The following is a 21,343-nucleotide window of genomic DNA, read 5'->3' as shown; positions in this document are numbered from 1 at the left end:
AGTGACCAGCAGGTGTAGGCCAGGAGGGCTGCTCTCCTAATGTGACCTTTCTTGCCCCACAGCTGTGGGATTATCCTGAACACCAGCCCGGGCTCCATCACCACCATCTACTGCAATGGGCAGCGAGGCCGCTACGTCAGTGTCCACCAGCCTAGAGTTAGCAGCTTGGCCGTCTGTGAAGTGGAGGTCTACAGCACTCAGTAGAGCAGCTACACCCTGTTCTGTGGGCTCCTCCAGAAGGCCGACTGCTCTCCAAAGAAATCCAAATAAACTGCCTCTGGGCTCTTAAGACACATTCCTGGCTTTCCTCTGGTCATTCTTTGGTTAAAAGGGAGGCCTTTGTGTCTGTTCGGGGAAAGCAAGGGAAGCCCTCTCGGTTCATTCCCTGTTCTCCGGGTATAAATATGAAATAAAATAATACTAAGAAAAAATAAATAAATAAATAAATAAATAAGAAAGCGAGAAACGAACAAAAAGGGCCAACTCAATCGACCCTTAGTTCTTTTTCTGCAGTCAGTTTTCCATGTTTCTAAGTATGGTTTACAGAGAAGAGCAACAGAGATGATCAGGGGACTGGAGGCTCAAACATAAAAGGAACGGCTGCTGGAATTGGGTCTGTCTAGTTTAATGAAGAGAAGGATGAGGGAGGACATGATAGCAGCTTTCCAGTATCTCAGGGGCTGCCCCAAAGAAGAGGGAGTCAAGCTATTCTCCAAAGCGCCCGAAGGCAGGACAAGAAGCAACGGATGGAAACTCATCAAGGAGAGAAGCAACCAGGAACTAAGGAGAAACTTCCTGACAATGAGAACAATTAACCAGTGGAACAACCTGCCTCCAGAAGTGGTGAATGCTCCAACACTGGGACTTTTTAAGAAGAGACTGGACAGCCATTTGTCCAAAATGTTATAGGGTTTCCTGCCTGAGCAGGGGGTTGGACTAGATGACCTCCAAGGTCCCTTACAACTTTATCATTATTAATAATAATAATAATAATAATAATAATGAAAATTACGCAGAATTGGATAGAATGACTAAAGAATTAAAAATTCAGGAAGAAACAGAATATTATCTAATTTGGAACAAGTTTTACAAATGGAGGGAAAAAAGAATGGACTCGGCGGAAGGGTTATAAGCAGAGGAAGGATACTAGGATTGTATAGCTGTACTCCAGGGGTGTCAAACTCAATTTCATTGAGGGCTGCATCAACATTGCGGTTGCCCTTGGGGGGGCGGGGGTGTGTGGCCAGGGTGGGTGCAGCCTACTGGGTGGGTGTGGATGGAGAGGGTGTGGTCTACTGGGTGGGTGTAGCCAGCTCTACACCGTTCGCGCCAAGGGTGCTTGTGGGGGCCTGGGCAGGAGTGGGCCAGATCTGAGGGTCTTTGGCAGAAGGGGGTGGGACTGGGGCAAGCGCCAAGGCATGGTCCACTGGAGGAGCCTCACTCTTCCTCTCAGGCCATGCGGGGGGGGGGGGATCATGGAGCTAAGATTGAGTGCGTTTCAGCATAGATGGCCACCACAAAATTGTACATTGGCTCTTGGCTGGCCTGGGCCAGGGCCAAGGCAGCGGGGGCCGTTCCCTCACTGTTTCCAGGATGGCTTCGCAGGCCACGTGAAACCACTTCGTGGGCCGCATCCGGCCCCCGGGCCTTGGGTTTGACATGTCTGCTGTATATAAATACATAATATCTACTCATTTGTACATTATGGAATGATAAGACGAAGATATATGTCGAGGACGATACACCATGTTCAATGTTTTTAATTTCCTTTTCTTTTGTATTTAATAAAAATTATTTAATAAAAAAAAATTGCAGATGGCACCAAACTGGCAGGAGTAGCCAACCCCCCAGAAGACAAGGTCAGGGTCCAAAAAGATCTTGGCAAACTTGAACAACGGGCCCTGTCCAACAACATGAAATTTAATGTGGAGAAGAGCAAAGTTTTACATTTAGGCAGGAAAAACCAAAGGTACAAGTACAGACTGGGTGAGACCTGGCTCAAAAACAGTAACTGTGGAGTCCTAGTGGACGATCACTTGACCATGAGCCAGCAGTATGCAGCACTGTATTAGTACCACTTTATAAAACCCTAGTAAGACTACACCTGGAATACAGCAACTAATTTTGGTCATCACATCACAAAAAAGTTGTTGAGAGTTTGGAAAAAAATTCAGAGAAGAGCAGCTAAGATGATCCTAGGCCTGGAGGCTAAAACATACGAAGAACGGCTGCGGGACTTGGGTTTGGCTAGTCTAAAGAAGAGAAGAAATAGGGGAGACATGAAAGTGGTGTTCCAGTATTTGAGGGCTGCCACAAAGAAGAGGGGTCCAGGCTATTCTCCAAAGCACCAGAGGGCGGGACAAGAAACAATGGTTGGAAACTGATCAATGTCTAAGGCCAGAACTACACTCCTGGTCTCCTAGGAACAGGGGGTCCCCACTTTGATGGACACTGCTGGAGTACAGCTTGTCCCAGGTACTCTGAAGTGCTGCAGCTGTGGGTGGCTTGCTCTGGCATCCTCTGCAGGTGATGTGAGGTCAAAGGACTTTGGGGGTCCTCTCTGTGAAGGGCCCAATTCTCAAGGGTCCTGGGTCCTAGAGGAATAACAGAATAACAGAGTTGGAGGTCCTCTAGTCCAACCCCTGCTCAAGCAGGAGACCTTATATCATTTTAGACAAATGGCTGTCCAATCCCTTCAGTGATGGAGCACCCACAACTTCTGGAGGCAAGTTGTTCCACTGATTAATTGTTCCAATTGTCATAAAATTCCCTCTTTACTCGGGATTGGATCTCACCTTGATTAGGTTCTTCTTGTTCTATCTTCAGGTGCTTTGGAGAATAGCTTGACCCCCTCTTCTTTGTGGAAGCCCCTCAGATATTGGAGCACTGCTACTGTGTCCCCCCTCATCCTTCTCTTCATTAAAATAGACAGACCCCATTCCTGCAACTGTCCTTCGTATGTTTTAGCCTCCCATTCCCTTCATCAACTTTGTTGCACTTCTCTGCACTCAACATCTTCTTGAGATTGTTGTGACCAAACCTGGTTCCAATATTCCAAAGGAGGGGGGGTGTCTTCCATTTGTTGGAGAAGACTGCTCCTCAGCCTTGGACCTCCAACAGAGGCAATAACCACAGAGAAGATAGCCAATTTTTTTATTTATGTGGAAAAGGAGGTGGGGTTGGAGAAGATAATTACGGAGAAAATAAAATCAATGAAGAGTTGGCTTAGTTGATGCAGCCATGATTTAAAAAAAAAAAAAAAACTTGAGTTTGCTTTTGGTCTGTTTGATGAGCTCACCAAATGGCCCCACTGAAATGGCCCCATTCCACGCATGAGACGCAGAGGTCTTGCGAAATTCAGAGCTGATTTTAGTGTTTGCGGAGGGCTTGTCATGTGTCATGAGGGCTTGTCATGTGTTGTGCGCAAGCTTTCCGGCTAAAAAGCTGTATGTTGTTTTTCGCTATGGGAGAGAGCCAACTCCATTTTGAGAGGGGTCGTAGGGCTGAAAATACACGAGAGAAGACCATGTTTGCTGGACGGTGATAGGTCTTCTACCAGTGGCCAACCTGAAGGTCCGCCTGTGTTGGGTCCCAGGTCAACTTCCGGTCTAGCCTCCTCCTGATTGGCTTGGACTTTCTGAGCCAGGCTAGTCTTACCTAGGAGGAAGGGGATAAAACCGGGGCTGGCCAGAAGGAGGTCCAGGGCTCACCTGAAGCATTAAGACCTGTTGGTAGAAAGGAGCTGTGGTTGCTCATCCTCCAGGAAGGACATCCATGTCTGTGGTCATCACCAAGAGTGGAGAAGGTGAGTGGTGGGAGAAAAAAGGAAGTGCTAATCACAGAGTGAGTCTGTGATGATCTTTTTTTATGGGACATTAAGATTGATGTCAGTATGTGAGAAAGATCAGTGGAGAAAACAGGCAGAGACACTATGCCAGGAATGTTGTTGATGGTCCTCTGGGACGATGGAAGAACCTTGAAGGTGTCTTCAACCCTCCTTTGGGTCCATGGCCAGTTCTGATGCTCAGACCTGTTGGGCAGGGACAGCCAGCTCCTCATGGTCTCTACGAGGCACTACCATGCCTTTCCTGATCTCTCCCCTCCTCGCTTGCAGGATAAAGGTCATTGTCTTGGGGTGTCTGCTGGCTGTGACCCTCTTGGCTGGCCCTGCAGCAGCTCAAGAGTTGCAGACCCCTACCTGAAGGTAAGGACCACCTAAAGACCTTGTGAATGTGAATACAGGTGAAGTCCTGGGCATCTTAGTCTCAGTGGGCCTCTTCCACTCTCCTTTTAGTCTAGTAGCACCTTCAGATACCAACACACAACCTGAAACCAATATAGCTGTCACAAAGATGCTTTTTCAAAAGGAAACTGCACTTTCATATACACCTGGCACAACACAGGAGAACAAACACATCAACACAAGAGTCAGCAGTCCATCTGAATTTAAAAGACAAAGGCTGCTCTTTTGAAGACAGCAAAGTCCACATTTTGGACAGAGAGGATCACTGGTTTCAAAGGTGGGGGGTCAAAGAGGCCGTCTCTGTCCAAATTGAACAGCCCTTTCTCAACAAAGGGGGAGGGATAGGACCTCATCTATCTCCAGTCCACCACACAGTCCTTTCAGCAGCTCCAAGAAGGCTCCACACGCATTTGCATCACTCGGGTGACCCTGAGGACACAGGTCAACCTCCAGATGGCTTCAACGACTCTCTGAAAAGATGCAAATGACCAGCTGTCTGCAAGGAGTGTGAATCCTTCCCTTCCCCACCATCCAGTCAGAGCTGAGGAAGCTTCTCGGATAAAAAGCGATATGTCTTCAAAGAAAAACAAAGTTTAGTTGCCTCGTGAAAAAGCATCTTTGGGGCAAATGGACTTTGTTTTCCCTTCAAGATGTTTCACTTCTCATCCCTGAAGCTTCTTGAACTGAAGGAGCTTCTGGGATGAGAAGAGAAATGTCTTCAGGGAAAAACAAGAAAGTCCAATTGACTTTTGAAAAAGCACCTTTGGGACAACCATGACCTGGATGATGGAGAATCTCCACAGAGTATAGCATAGTGACCTGCTCAAAGGGAATGGGAGCCATGAGGCCTCTAAATTTCAGTGGAACCTGCAGTCACTGTGAGATGGGAACTCAATGTCTATGTCTTCCAAAAACCTGTCCACTTTGACATTTTGTTCTCTTTGATGGGTGTTCTTTGTTTCTCTATCCCTTACTCCTACACGTCACAATATCTGGGTGTCCCATGGTGAGCCTTGCAGAGGACCAAGCCAATAGACAGTAAACTGTGGGGGGGGGAGGGGAATGGTGTAATTGCCCACAGCACTTCAGGCCAAGTGGATATTTGTTCTCCTGAGTCTGCCCTCTGGCTACAATTCCATCACCCACGAGGTCTCCAGTGGTGCAATCTCCCATACCCATTACGTATGCATTTATACCTAGGGATAAATCTCATTGGTCAGAATAAAAACCTGCTAAATGGCGACTCAGTTGAGGTCTCATGTGAGAGGATGTCTATTGTGAGGATGTCCAGTTCTTCTCAGGCCAATTTGGAGAAGGAGAAAGAAGAGGGCCAGGGGGGGGTCCTCCCCCAATAGCAAAGACACAGAGCATTGCACTCTGCTTGCTTTCCTCCACCCCTTTCTCCGCCTTCAAAACTCCCCCCCAGTCCCCACAAAAAGGGGGCCCTCGGGGCTTTGCACCTTCCTTATCTTCCCCACCACCTTCTCCTCCGTTCTCTCCTGCAGGTGTAGTGTGAAGAAACTTGGCCTTGAGGAAGCCGACCTACCAGTCCTCTTACTCCGCTTTGACTTGTGGACCACCAGACAAAGCCGTGAATGGGAAATGCAGGGGGGCGTGGACTAAAGGCTCCTGTACCCACACCAACTGTGAAAGAAACCCCTGGTGGTACGTGGACCTGGGAGAGTCTTGTAAAATCTACAGTGGTGGTGAAAAACCCCGAGGACTGCTGTGGCCAAAGACTCTATGAAGCTGAGGTCCACGTAGGAGACTCTCGGAAAGACAATGGATGGGTCAATTATCTATAAGTTGCTCTGAGGCAGCTATCACCAAATGTTTGGGACTTCCAGTTGTTTGTGGCATCCCACATACAGAATCCACAACCAGTGTGGTTGATTTTGGAGTGCTGTTGAGTATCAGGTGCCAAGATGTCATGATTCCATCGGTGTGGGAATTGTGAGATCATCTTCCTCCTTGCTTTCCCAAGAGATGGGGTTGGATAAATTCACACAGCCCTTGATAAAGAGCAATAAAGACTGTAGCATTCTTCAGATGACAAAACAGACCATAATTATAGGAGATGAGCAGGCTGAGCTGGAGAGAAGGAGGGAGGGGCCAAAGGCATCATCAGTCTGGAGTCGCTTTGCGCCCACCAAAGATCCAATTTCAGCCCTCCTTGAATTACCTAGACTCTTATCTATTGCCAGTTTGCTTTCACCGTTAGTAGTTCAGATTCTTCTAAAGAGATTAAGCTGGCAATAAACCTGTAGCTCAGATCTGGTATTTTATGTATATATTTGTTTATATATTTTTTATTTGAATTGATTAGCTGCCCATTTCCAATGGACGGATTTGGCCAAGATAGCCATCCAGGCCAGGGACAAAACCAGGTTGGAGAAATTCATGCAGCCTTTGATAAAGACTGTAGCATTCTTCAGAGCAGGATCAAAAAGAAAAAAGAAAGACCGTAGCTGTAGGAGATGAGCAGGCTGAGCCGAAGGGAGGGAGGGAGGGGCCAAAAGCGTCATCAGTCTGGAGTCCCTTCGCGCCCACCACAGATCCAATTCCAGCCCTCCTTGAATTCCCTGGACTCTTATCTACCGCCAATTTGCTTTGATCGTTAGTAGTTCAGATTCTTCTAGAGAGATTAAGCTGCCAATAAACCTGTATAATCTTTTGAACTGCCTGGACAATTTTTGGATCTGTCCAAAAATTCAGGATGATGGCCCGAGAAAGGAATCACCCCAATCTATGGGTTTTTTTTTTAAACCATTCCCTGCAGAATCACTCCTATGCAGGTAATCCTCGACTTAGAACAGTTTGCTTAGTGGCTGTTTGAAGTTACAACCAGGCTGACAAAAGTGATGTATGACCATTTTTCACACTTATGACCATGGCAGCGTCCCCGTGGTCACGTGATTAAATTGAGACGCTTGCCAGAGGACTCACATTTACGAAGGTCGCAGTGTGTCCCGGAGTTACGCGATCCCCTTTTGCGACCTTCTGGCGAGCAAAGTCACTGGGGGAAGCCGGGTTCACTTAACGACCGTGTCACTCATTTAACAACTGCAAGGTTTCATTTAACAAATGGGGCAGGAAAAGTCGTAAAATGGGGCAAAATTCACTTTAAAAATTTCTCACTTAGCAATATAAAGTTTGGGCTCAATTGTGATCGTAAGTCAAGGACAACCTGTCGTTTGTCCTATTTGTTCCATTTGTGGGTTTCATCCCACCAAGTTTCCGTAATCGCAACAATATCATATCTGCCCTCATTCACTTGAATTTCTAGTTTACCCTGTTTATTCCTCATACTCTGTGGGTTGGTGTATAGACATTGGAGTCCTTTTTGACTGACCCTGTGTTTACTTTCTACATAATCTGTTTTGCACCTCAGTTCCCCTACTTCCTTACCACCTGTTTGATTAGTGCACATGCTGTGGCACAGACTATCAAAAGCTTGATTTTCCTTGACGGCAAGATTGATATTCTTACCCACATAATGTTACAAGCACTGATAACCCTGTTAGTTTTAGATTGCTGAGGACAGAAATGTTCCGCATCAATAAACTCTCTGTCTCCACTGTTTAGTTTAAATGTTTCTCCAGAAAATCCGTGAATTGAATGCCACGTAACTCAGTCCCTTTGATGGGTGCAAACCATCTCCTCTGTACAGTTTTTAATTGACCAGCTGCAGACATGATGACTAATATAACCAAAGCCTTGCCCTTTCCACCACTCCTTTAGCCACGTGTTGAACTCCACTATACGATGGCCTTTTCCATTTTGTTCCTTATTTACAGGTAAAACCTCTGAAAAAGTAATCCTACAGCCTATCCTGGTAAGTTCCTGCCCCAAGCTGTGGAAATCATTGTGCATAGAAAGTATATCTTTTGGGGAGAGATCCTTCGTGCCAAGGCATACAACAGCATCAACATCACAGTCCTTACTGCCATTCTTGACAATCTGTTATGCAGGGACACAGCAAAAGCTTTGTGTTTATGGTTCACGTCTCTCACAGTGCCGGATCCCACAGTTGTTCACACCGCCCTTCTCCTGCAGGCTCTTTGCGGTAGAGCAGTGGTTCTCCACCTGTGGGTCGGGACCCCATTTGGGGTCGAACCACCATTTCACGGGGGTCGGCAAACAACGCAGTCCACCATTTTCCCCCCCTTTTCCTTAGCTGTGCTACTCCGTTTTATTCTATTGGCTTTTGAAAGCCAATAGAAGAGACTCTCTTGAATAGAGTCTAATTCTATTGGCTTTCCAAAGCCAATAGGAATTGTCCAGGCTGTCTCTGCCCTGCTGAGCCCGCCAAAAGTCCCATTCTGCAAATGGTGCTGCACCAGTGGAGTAGTCCTCGACTTACGACCAGTTGAGTAGTCCTCGACTTACGACCGGTTGGGGGGTCACAGCATTAAAAAGGTTGAGAACCACTGCAGTAGAGGCAGCTGATAGCGGGGCAGCTCAATAGAACAGGATGGCCCAGTTGGACACGTAATTTCTGCCTAAGAGCATAGATATCAGAGGTGGGAGAAGTTCTCACCATCCACAGTACCTGTCCAGGTACGTAGCAGTCCATTCATCGTACAAACCAAGAGTCTCAACATGTCCTCAGAAAGCAGAAGACCTTTGCTTACCTGGTGTTTTGGAAGCCTCCCTTGGAGGCCATCAAGTCCAACCTCCTGTTCATTTGGTCACCTCCAAAGATGGCATTTGGGCTACTTTTCGAATGTATCAATGAACAGGAGCCCAACATTCCCTTCAATAAGGCACTTCAGGGTTGTTCACCTTTATTGCCAGGAAGCTTTTTTAAAAAAACTTTATTTTGGAAATATTCTCTTCTTATATCCTAGTGATTTACTGAATTGGGAGGAAGCAATCCGGTCCTTTCAGCTATTGCAAATTTCGTTGACTTCGGCGGTGTGAGCGTAGTTGCATCTGGCAAAAATAACATCCACATTGGTGTTTACTCACAGACAATGGTGATGTCCTGATGTGGAAATTTGTTGGCATCTGCCAAGGAATGTTCCTGTCCAGAAGAGACTCGGTTAACAAATGGAAAGAAGAGATGAGATCCAGTGGAATGTGGGTTGTGTAACATGCCCTCTCCCCCCACTGCCGACACCCAGGAGTAATGGGACAACCACTTGTGAGGAATTTGAAACCAGGTCCCTGGTCTTCAGCAGAAGCCCTGCTGTTTTCCATTGGCTGGTTGAATCTTCTGAAGGAAGAGCTACCCCACTAGGAAGAGAGTGAAAGATATCTGGTACAGAAGAATTTCAATATTTTGCAGAAATGGCAGTTTGAAGAAGAGCAGCTGTGAAAGCTCAGTTGGTTGGCCAGGTGACAGACCCCAGGTGAGTTTTTAAAATTCTGTGGAGACCATGCCTAAGGCCAGAACCACACCCCTGGTCTCCTAAGAATGGGGGTCCCCACTTCCATGGACATTGCTGGGGTAGAGCTTGTCCCAGGTACTCTGAAGCTCTGCAACTGTTGGTGGCTTGCTCTGGCATCTTCTGCAGATGATTGGGGGGGTGTCAAAGGACCTTGAGGGATCCTCTCTGGAAAGGGAACAATTCTTGAGGGTCTGGTCTCCTCCAGACCAGAACCTGTTGGAGAATATTGCTCCTCAACCTTGGATCTGCAACAGAGATGGTAGCCAATTTTTTATTTATTTATGGAGACAAGGGGTTGGAAAAGATAATTACGGAGAAAACAAAATCAGTAAATAATTGGCTTAGTTGATGCAGCCATGATTTTTTTTTTAAAAAAAAAAAACAACCCTTGCTTTTGGTATGCTTGTAAAGCAGAGCAGGCGACCCCATTCCTTGGATAAGATGCTGTAATGTGAAATTCAGTGCTGACTTTAATGTTTGCTGAGGGCTTGTCATGTGTTGTATGGGAATGCAGGCCTTCCTGCTAAAAAGCTGTGTGTGGTTTTTTTGCTATGGGAGAAAGTCAATAAAATACATAAGAGAAGACCATGTTTGCTAGGTTGGTGATGGATCTTGTAACAAAGCAAACTTAAAGCTCCACCTGAGTGGGGACCCAGGTCAGCTTCTGGTCTGGCCTCCTTCTGATTGGCTTGGACATCCTGAGCCAGGTTAGTCCTACCTGAGAGGAAGGGGGATAAAACCAGAGCTGGCCAGACGGAGGTCCTCTAGCACACCTGTTGGTGGAAAGAAGCTGTGGTTGTTCACCTTCCAGGAAGGACAACCAGCCCTTTGGTCATCCCCAAGAGATTGAAGAAGGTGAGTAGCAGGGAAAGAAGGAAAGGCTAGCCGCTGAGTGACCTGTTGAAGGAGGGGTAGGTGAAATGGGAAAGTGGGCTGATGAGAAAGAGACACGGATTGATTTACTTATTTATTTATTTTATTAATAAAATTTACATGCCGCCCCATCCGTAGGGACTCAGGGCGGCGTACAAAATTAAAACAATAAATATAACAATAAAAATGAGTGCATTCATACAACAGGTCCCAATCGTGTCCCGGCCCCCCCGGGGACATCAACCCCAGGCCTGCCGGAACAGGAGAGTTTTAATTTATTTGTTTATTTATGAGACTTATATACCGCTTTAAGTGCAAGCACTCTCTAAGCGGTGTACACCAGTAAGCAATGTATATATCTATTTACATTGCCCCCGACAATCTGGGTCCTCATTTTACCTACCCCGGAAGGATGCAAGGCTGAGTCAACCTTAAGCCGGTGAGATTTGAACCGCTGACCTGCTGAACACAGTCAGCTAAAGTGGCCTGCAGTACTGCACTCTAACTGCTGTGCCACCTCGGCTCTTCTTGAAGGCCGGCAAGGTGGGAGTAGTTCGAATCTCCCATCCCCGGAGTACCCCCACCCTCACCAACCTTCTCCCTTCCCGACCGGACTAGCATTCCATGCACACCAAGCCCGAGGGTAAGTCCTGCCCCCCCCCCGCTTTTGCTATTGCACTCAGCAGAGGGGGCACCAGGCTCCGCCCCCGACTCTACCACTCTCCTACTACAGACACTCAATACACATTCACATTCAATTAATGTACATAAAAAATAATTCACATTCATACGCCCTTAAATACAATATTAAAATTTATAGCAACCATTCATCTGCATACATACACATACTCACAACAAACATTCTCTAAAAATGTTTGATAAACCCCCCCTTGAATTTTTCAATGGGATTGGTGTCAGCGTGTGGGAAAGGCCAGGTGAGGACACAGTCAGAGGAGCAATTTCAGGAACGCTCTTGAAGGTCCTCTGGGAGAATGGCAGAACCTTGAAAATACCTCCAACCCTCCTTTGGGTCCATGGCCAATCCTGAAGTTCAGGAGTGTTGAGTAGAGGGAAGCCAGTTCCTCATCGTCCCTAGGAGCTATTACCATGCTTTTTCCTGATCTCTCCCTTCCTTGTTTGCAGGATGATGTTCTTCGTCTGGGAGTGTCTGCTGGCTGTGACCTTCTTGGCTGGCCCTGCAGCAGGTCAGAGTTGCAGGCCTCCACCTGGAAGTAAGAGCCACCTAAAGATCTTTGTGTGTTGCATGTGTGTGTGTGGATAAAGGTGTAGTCCTGGCCATCTCAACATCCAGTAATCCTCCGCCAATCTCTCCTCTTAGTCTTGTAGCTCCTTCAGATACCAACACATACCATAGTTGGTTGCTCAAAGGACCACGAGATCCCTGAACTTCAGTGGTCTGTTGCACAGCCATTGTGGGGTGTCCTTGGGATCAGGGACTTCAACTTGTATATTTCCCAACCAAATGGGCAGTTGGGCATTTTGTTCTCCTTGATGGGTGTTCTTTGTTTTTCTAACCCATACTCCTACGCTTCAGAACATCTGGGAGTCCCCTGGAGACACTTGCAGAGGACCAAACCAATAGAATATGAACTGGGGGGGGGGAGTGATGTAAGCAGGGCAACTGGATATTTGCTCTCCCTAGTCTGTCCAGTGGCTACGGACCCATCGCCCACATGGCCTCCAGTGCAGCAAGATCAGGTGGTAAATGGCCACTTGATATAGACCTCATTGAATCTACTAGGGTGACACCCAGTTCTTCTCTTGCCAATTTGCTGCCAACTGGGGAGGGAGAGAGGAAGAGGAGGCTGAGGGGAGTTCTTCCAACGATAGCAGAGGAACGTAGCATTGTGCTCAGCTCACTTCTTTCAACCCATTTCCCAGTCTTCAAAATTCATTCCTTGCGTCACCAAAATGTTGCCCTCTTGGCTTTGCACCTCTCCTCCTCCTCCTCCTCCTCCTCCTCCTCCTCCTCCTCCTCCTCCTCCTCCTCCTCCTCCTCCTCCTCCTCCTCCTCCTCCTCCTCCTCCTCCTCCTCCTCCTCCTCCTCCTTCTTCTTCTCCTTCTCCTTCTTCTTCTCCTCCTCACCACCTTCTGCTTGAAGGATCTCCTCCATTCTCTCCTGCAGACAGAGGGGCAAAGAACTTGGCCTTAGGAAAGCCAGCCTACCAGACTTCCAACTTTCCCTACGAGAGCATTGGATCACCGGACAAAGCTGTGGATGGGGACTGCAACGGGACCTGGAGCCACGCCTCCTGCTCCCACACCAACCTGGAGAGAAACCCCGGGTGGTATGTGGACCTGGGAGAATCTCATAAAATCTACGCAGTGGTGGTGAGAAACCGCGAGGACTGCTGTGGCGAAAGACTCTTTGAAGCTGAGGTCCACCTAGGAGACTCTCTGGAGAACCATGGAAGATCGAACCCACGGTAAGTTGCTTTGAATCATTCATCCCCAACTGGGATCCTCCAGGTGTTTGTGGCATCCCACACACAGAATCCACAACCAGTGTGGATGATTTTGGGGTGTTGTTAGGTATGAGGTGCCAAGATGTCATGACTCCATTGTGGAGAGATTGTGAGATCACCTCTCTCCTTGCTCTCTCAGGAAAGACCTGATCTGATAAGTTGTGGTTAAGTTGTGGTCTCAGTTAGTTTGGGGGACTGTGTGAATGCCACCTGATTGTTAATTTTTCCTGTCATTTCTGTTCCAAATTGAGAACATGGGTTCCTTCAGAACTGGGTTAAGGGCATGAAACGAGGCCATGTGGCTGTGATGGAAAAGCAGGTTCCTGTGCTTGGATTTTGTTCTGGTCGCTTCACCTCAAAAGAGATGTTCTCTTTTTTGGCTTCCAAAGTGTTTGGGGAATGAAAACAATAAATTAGGAGAAGACAATGGGAAACACAGGTGGAGCCGCTCATTTTATGCATTTAGAGCAGTGGTTCTCAACCTGTGGGTCAGGACCCCATTTGGGGTCGAATGACCATTTCACGGGGGTCGCCAAACCATGCTGTCCGCCATTTTTTCCCTTTTCCCTAGCTGTCCTACTCCCTCTTATTGGTGGCCACACCCACTCGGGGGTCACCACAACATGGGGAACTGTATTATGGGGTCACGGCATTAGAAAGGTCGAGAACCACTGATTTAGAGAAACTGTTGTGTAAGGGAGCAAAAGTTATGGGTGAATAAATTGCTCAGGTTTCCCTTCTCTCATTGGATCTGTGATTTTATTTCTGTCTTTATTTGAATTGATTGGCTGCCCATTTCCAATGGACGGATCTGGCCAAGATAGCCATCCAGGCCAGGGACAAAACCAGGTTGGAGAAATTCATGCAGCCCTTGATAAAGACTGTAGCATTCTTCAGAAGCAGGATCAAAAAAAAAAAAAAAAAAAGACCGTAACTGTAGGAGATGAGCAGGCTGAGCCAGAGGGAGGGAGGGAGGGGCCAAAGGCGTCATCAGTCTGGAGTCCCTTCGCGCCCACCAGAGATCCAATTCCAGCCCTCCTTGAATTACCTAGACTTTTATCTATCGCCAATTTGCTTTCACCATTAGTAGTTCAGATTCTTCTAGAGAGATTATGCTTGCAACAAACCTGTATAACTGCCTGGACTTCCTTATTTCTCATGCTTGAAAGTAGCATTCTTCAGAGCTTGATCCCAAAAGTCAAGATGATGACCTTGAGAAGACAAAGTTTTTTTAAAAAAAAACATTTCTTCCTCCTATAGTTTGTCCGACTCCGACTAGGTCAGGGGTAGGCAACCTCAGCTCTTTTACAACTCATGAACTTCAACTCCCAGAATTCCTGAGTCAGAGGGAATTCTGGTAGTTGAAGTCCATGAGTCATAAAAGAGCCGAGGATGCCTACTCCTGGACTAGGTTAATATTTACAGTTAATGGAACAGTAGAGGCAAAATGGAGGCCCAGCATCCAGGGGAGCAGAGGACGGGAGGTCTGGTTTACTGATCGAAGGGGGCTGGGCTTCAAGGGGGGGAGGCTGTGTTCTCAGGGTGAGTGTGGGGTGACCGATAGGTGGGGGCCAGGAGGGCTGCTCTCCTAACGTGACCTCTCTTGCCCCACAGCTGCGGGATTATCCTGAACACCAGCCCAGGCTCCATCACCACCATCTACTGCAACGGGCAGCGAGGCCGCTACGTCAGTGTCCACTTACCCAGGGAGGGCTACTTGACCATCTGTGAAGTGGAGGTCTATGGCACTCAGTAGAGAAGTCCTGCCTTGTATTGGGGGAGACCAGATCTCCTGCAAAATACGAATTGCTCTCCAAAGAAATCCAAATAAAGGGGCCCTTAAGACGCATAACTGGGTTTCCTCTGGTCATTCTTTGGTTAAAAGGGAGGCCTTTGTGTCTGTTCGGGGGATCCATTCCCTGATCTCCATCACTCCCCCATGCACATATACCCACTTTTGAGATCACCTGATCTACTGATCCCCAGGAGGCCCTGTGTAACCTGTCTGTCCTTTTGGGGACTCTTCAGAGATGGAGAGCCAGATGTTATTTGTTGAGGTTCCAACCTCTGCTGAGAACTGAACTTACAGACTTTTGCATTTAAGAAGATGATTGTGTGTATCTGTAGAAGGATGGATGGATGGATGGATGGATGGATGGATGGATGGATGGAGAGAAGGAGGGAGCGAGGGAGGGATGCATGGAGGGATGGATGCATGGAGGGATGGAGGGATGGATGGGTGGGTGGATGGATGGACGGATATAAGGATGGATGGAGGGATGGATGCATGGATGCATGGACTGACTCACCGACCTTCACACTTAACAAGACTCCTTTATAGACAGAATATTAGCTTTAAAAGCTACTGAGATCCTGGTGCTCAGTGATGTTACAGGAAGGTGTGTATCGTACTTCCTTCAGAATGGTATGTATCATTCAGCTTCTCCTGGTGATAAAGGAAATCAAAACTACTACCCAGGACACACACTGTGCAAAAACAGAGAGGGTGTCACATAAGCCCCCTAACACAGAGGCAGGACGTAACCCAACCTCTGTATCACTCTCCTGGAGAATTTAAAGGAAGATGGACTGTGCATACCATAGATAGAGCTTCAGAGAGAATTGCCTCAAAGGTGAACTTGATCAAGAAGCTCAAAGGTCTCTGAGTGTGGAAAAACACCTGTATCACCTGGACAGAACAGCGGCATGTCTGGTGCCACCTGGAACCGGGGTCAGGTGTGGGGATCCTTCCTTTTTTACAAAGGAGCTTTGCCACTGAGTTAGTCCAGCAGCCTCAACTGTACTGGAAGTGGAGTCCTTGGTGCTCTCTCAGCTTGATTGTCTCCGTGCAGACAAACACCACGATGTCACAGGGCTGGGTAACGAAACATCTGCAAAGAAACCGCCAAGCTCAGAGAGCACCCAGGACCCCACAAAGCTAAAGAGATTCTCTTCTATGGGTACCATATCCTGCATCCTACCTTCCGTAGGGACCAGCTAGTGCTGTGTAGAGCAATTCAAGCACTGATTTGAGAGCACATCTATCCTCATCTGTGAAAATTCAGCATCGTTTTGAGCCATTCTCCTTGCCTCCTGGCCCAATATACCTGTAGGATCCTTTCCTTTTACCCACAATGAACGGAGATTTCCCCGTGAACCCCCTTGACCTCTGGGGGACAATTGGGATGTAAATCCAATCAACAAGCCAACAATCTAGGTGGCTCTGTCTCCTCTCTTGGACCAAGGAGTGGGGTTGGGAAGCAGGAGACACTTCTGGAATGCTCACCAGGTAAACTACGGGGATTCCCCTCCTCCTCAGTTTGTAATTCTCACATTTTGTGAGGGGCCCCAGATTCTGTGGCTCTTGATTTCACTGGAGTCAACAAAGCTCAACATTGGCATAACCTGCTCAGGTAAATACTGAGCAGGTGCCTTCATACATCAGCTTCTCTGTGGTTCTTTCTATGCAAGAGGGGTGTCAACGCTGCAAATATTGTATCTTCTTGCTTTTCACAATGTGCAGAATTGTCTGGTAATGATGGGGTTAATAAAGAGCAGAAGGGGCGTTGGGGGTAAAGCCCAGAAAAGAAAGAGGAAGAAAACATTTGACCTTCACACTAATTGGATAATGTGAGATATGAGGCTAATTTAGGGAGGGAACATGCTGATAATTTAACTGCTCAGAGGAAGAGAACTTAGATCAGTGGTTCTCAACCTGTGGGTCAGGACCCCATTTGGGTTCGAACGACCATTTCACGGGGGTCGCCAAACAACGTCTGACATTTTTCCCCCCTTTTCCTTAGCTGTGCTACTCCCTTTTATTCTATTGGCTTTTGAAAGCCAGTAGAATAGACTCTCTTGAATAGAGTCTAATTCTATTGGCTTTCAAAAGCCAATAGGAATTGTCCAGGCTGTCTCTGCCCTGCTGAGCACGCCAAAAGTCCCATTCTGCAAACGATGCTGCACCAGTTGAGTAGTCCTCGACTTACGACCGGTTGAGTAGTCCTCGACTTACGACTGGTTGGGGGTCGCGGCATTAAAAAGGTTGAGAACCACTGACTTAGATCCCAGCATCCCTCCGTTGTACCTGTGCCAACCTTTTGTAACAATAAAAGACTTTTAGGAAAATCAATGCCTGGAAGTTCTTTGGAATGTTTCATTAGCCGGAACCACATCAAGGGGTTCCCAAGACCAGAAGGCACTCCCATCTCCCCACCAACAAAGGCATCTGCTTCCCCCCTAGTGGAGGATCCATGCTACTGGTGTTCTTGACTTGAGCACTCTATGCCAGGGGTCTCCAACCTTGGCAACTTTGAAGACTTATGGACTTCAACTCCCAGAATTCCTCAGCTAGCATAGCTGGCTAAGGAATTCTGGGAGTTGAAGTCCACAAGTCTTAAAGTTGCCAAGGTTGGAGACCCCTGCTCTATGCGGCCCAGCAGAAGAGGGAGACATTGGCTAACACTTCCTAGGTCCACATTTCTGCCGATTTATGAATGGAGCTTGGTCAACATTTAATCCTATCGGAGAGGATTTACTTAGCGGGCACCACCAACCCCACTGGGTCATCATGAGGAGCCCACGACCCAGACTCCCTTCCCTCTCGCCCCCCAGGACCACCTGACCTCCTATACTGGTTGGTCAGCTCTCTGGCCAAACCCCTCTTCAGCTGTGAAGAGTCACTGGAAATGTTGTTGAGGAGCACAAGGAACCACAGCTGTTGCAACGGACTAAAAATCAGAGTATGAGCAGCAAAAAAAGGGGGGGGGATGTGTTGGACTCTCCAGCTAGACTGGAGGGGGGGGTAAAGAGGGGCCCAAACTTGGAATATTTGCACTGCAGAAAGCACCACAGGCCTGACCTCCTCCAGAATCCCTGGAGCCTCGCAGTCAGTCTGGTGAGATTCTTGTACAATAGGTGACTTGCAACATAACTGATGATGTTACCTAGTTTGGGCGGTGAAACGTCTGCATAAAAAGAGCCAAGCTGAGAGAGCTGGAGGGGCCCCTAATAAACCTCTTTGAGACTCCTCACAAATAGTTCTGGTTGCTTGCTCTTGACAGAAGAACAGACTGGAAGGGACCTTGAAGGTCTTCTAGTCCAACCCCCTTCTCAAGCAAGGAACCCTGTAGCATTTCAGACAAGTGACTGTCCAGTCTCTTCTTAAAAACCTCCAGTGATGGAGCACCCACAACTTCTGGAGGCAGGCTGTCCACTGGTTGATTGTCCTCACTGTCAGGAGGTTTCTCCTCAGTTCCAGGTTGCTTCTCTCTTTGGTCAGTTTCCATCCATTGTTTCTTGTCCTGCCCTTTGGTGCTTTGGAGAATAGATTGGACCCCCTCTTCTTTGTGGTAGCCCCTCAAATACTGGAACGCTGCTATCATGTCACCCCTGGTCCTTCTGCTCATTAGACTAGAGACTAGATACACCCAACTGCTTTGGAAAACAGGTTGTCTCCCTCTTCTTTGTGGCAGCCCCCTCAAGTATTGGAACACTGCTAGATAGAATTCTATATTCTACAGAAAATGGGATGGGAGGGGGAATAGAATAGAGTAGAATAGAATAGAATAGAATAGAATAGAATAGAATAGAATAGAATAGAATAGAATAGAATAGAGAATAGAATAGAATAGAATAGAACAGAACAGAACAGAACAGAATAGAATAAATGCTTCAGACAGGAAGGCGGTGCAGAGAGTGGTGAGAATGGCTGAAAAGATCCTTGGCAGTTCCCTCCCTCCCATCCAGGACATGGCACAGAAGCTTCAGCAGGGTCCGTAAGATTATCTGGGACACGACACATCCTCTCCATGACCTGTCTTCCCTTCTGGGGAGGCTTCGTGGTATCCGTAGCAGAACATCCAGATTCAGCCAGAGTTTCATTCCATACAGCATCAACCTTGCGAACTCTCAAGCTTCCTCCTTCCGTTATATATTCAAGATGGACAGTATTTAATATTTATTTGCTATGTATATGTAGGGATGTGGGTCTATACATACGTTGTTCATAGTATGTTTAGGTATGTGTCATGTATGTGTTTCATTTTGAGAGTGGGCAACTAAATTTCATTTTTGATGTGTGCCGTTGTGCCCACAGTAAAAAAATGACAATAAAGGTTATCTTATCTTATCTTATCTTCTTATCTTATCTTATCATGTATAGAATAGAATAGAATAGAATAGAATAGAATAGAATAGAATAGAATAGAATAGAAATAAGAATTAGAATAGAATAGAACAGAACAGAATAGAATAGAATAGAATAGAAAATATGGAATAGAATAGAAATAAGAATTAGAATAGAATAGAATAGAATAGAAAATATGGAATAGAATATAATAGAAATAAGAATTAGAATAGAATAGAATAGAAATAAGAATTAGAATAGAATAGAATAGAATAGAATAGAAAATATGGAATAGAATAGAATAGAATAGAATAGAATGGAATGGAATAGAATGGAATAGAATAGAATAGAATAGAATAGAATAGAATAGAATAGAATAGAATAGAATAGAATAGAATAGAATAGAATAGAATAGAATAGAATATTTATTTGGCCAAGTGTGATTAGACACACAAGGAATTTATCTTGGGTAGAGAAACACTCACTACACTTGCAAGACTACAGAGAAAATAATAATAATGTGTGCAACCTGTAAAAGGGGGAACTTAGAGGTAATACAAGGATAAATAATACTATAGTAATTCATATTTACTAAGCCAGACCCCACCACAGCCACCATTCTGTAGGCAACCACCAAAGTTCATGACTGGGATAAGACCAGACCATTTATTCACAGACAGAAACAGCCAGTTTGAGAATCTGCCAGGCCTTTTCAGAATACACCTGGACTTTTACCTTTCAGCTTCAACATTGCCAGTTTTTTGTTAAAAAAATCTTCCCTGCGTATTTGTCCCTCTGCCCCCCCCCTCCATGCCATTCTCTAGAACAAGCAGAGCAAGGCTTTGTGTACTTTGCATTTCCTTCCATACTTCCTTGAGTCTGTCCTGAAAAGGATGCTAAATAAACAATTAACACAGCATGTATGTACCTAACTAAGCTTTGCTTGAAACTTATCCTGATCAAATAATCAGCTTTTCCTACCTTGCCTCCCCTGAAACATGACCTTAAACCTGGACAAGGGAGAGCAACCTGCTGATACCATGAAACAGAGCTGCAGGAACTTCCCCCTTCCTCCACTGATGCTCTGGGAATCACTTCTGCCCATCTCCTGAGAGGCTGCCCAGGAACAGTCATTTCAGAAAAACAGAGTTGGAAGGGACCTTTTGAGGTCTTCTAGTCCAGCCCCCTGCTCAGGCAGGAAACCCTATCCCATTTCGGACAAATGGCTGTCCAGTCTCTTCTTAAAAACTTTCAGTGTTGCAGCATTCACCGCTTTTGGAGGCAGGTGGTTCCACTGGTTAATTGTTCTCACTGTCAGGAAGTTCCAGGTTGCTTCTCTCCTTGATCAGTTTCCATCTGTTGCTTCTTGTCCTGCCTTCAGGTGCTTTGGAGAATAGCTTGACTCCCTCTTCTTTGGGGCAGCCTCTGAGATACTGGAAGATTGCTATCCTGTCCCCCCCTCGTCCTTCTCTTCATTAAACTAGACATACCCAATTCCATCAACCGTTACTTATATGTTTTAGCCTCCAGTCCCCTGATCATCTTTGTTGCTCTTCTCTGTACTCTTTCTAGAGTCTCAGCATCTTTTTTACATCGTGGTGACCAAAACTGGATGCCGTATTCCAAGTGGGGCCTTTCCAAAGCATTGTAAAGTGGTATTAACACTTCACCTAATCTTGATTCTATCCCTCTGTTAATGCAGCCCAGCACTGTGTTGGTTTTTTTGGCAGCTGCAGCACATGGCTGGCTCATATTTAAAGGATTTTCCACTTGAACTCCAGGATCCCTCTCACAGTTACTACTATTGAGCCAGGTACCACATAGGCTATACCTGTGTATTAGGTTTTTCTTGCCTAAATGTAGAACTTTACTTTTTTTCTCCATTGAATTTCATTTTGTTAGATAGCACCCAATGTTCAAATCTGTCCAGATCCTCCTGTATCTTAAGGCTGTCTTCTGGAGTGTTGGCTATTCCTGCCAGCTTGGTGCGGTCTGCAAATTTGATGAGTATTGACTTTGAAGGAGTGAGCATGGTTGAGTCTTGCAAAAACAAGATTCATATTGTTGTTTGCCCACGGACAATGATGATGTTCTGATGTCGAAACCAGTTGGCATCTGCCAAGGAAGGCTATTATGTACCTGTCCAGAAGCGAGTCACTTAACACGTGGAAAGAGGAAGTGACATACAGTAGAATGTGGGTTGTCAGCACCCAGAAACAAA

The 21,343-nt window shown here is 46.5% G+C and overlaps 1 protein-coding gene across 1 annotated transcript in view; it reads left to right on the top strand.

The window, feature by feature from the left end:
* Nucleotides 1–14,753, top strand: part of LOC120298056 — a 34,017-nt gene extending 19,264 nt beyond the window's left edge. Inside the window, exons 8-12 of the mRNA XM_039321406.1 lie at nucleotides 63–201; nucleotides 11,428–11,444; nucleotides 11,653–11,741; nucleotides 12,656–12,956; nucleotides 14,610–14,753. Of these exons, the coding sequence (XP_039177340.1) occupies nucleotides 63–201; nucleotides 11,428–11,444; nucleotides 11,653–11,741; nucleotides 12,656–12,956; nucleotides 14,610–14,751 (688 nt within the window). The 3' untranslated portion in view covers nucleotides 14,752–14,753. The remainder of the gene's footprint in view (nucleotides 1–62; nucleotides 202–11,427; nucleotides 11,445–11,652; nucleotides 11,742–12,655; nucleotides 12,957–14,609) is intronic.
* The last annotated feature ends 6,590 nt before the right edge of the window (nucleotides 14,754–21,343 follow it).

This window comes from Crotalus tigris, unplaced genomic scaffold, assembly GCF_016545835.1.
Source record: "Crotalus tigris isolate CLP2741 ecotype Arizona unplaced genomic scaffold, ASM1654583v1 scf7180000023738.1706062, whole genome shotgun sequence".
NCBI lineage: Eukaryota > Metazoa > Chordata > Lepidosauria > Squamata > Viperidae > Crotalus > Crotalus tigris.
This window is presented reverse-complemented; position numbering and strand designations above follow the sequence as displayed.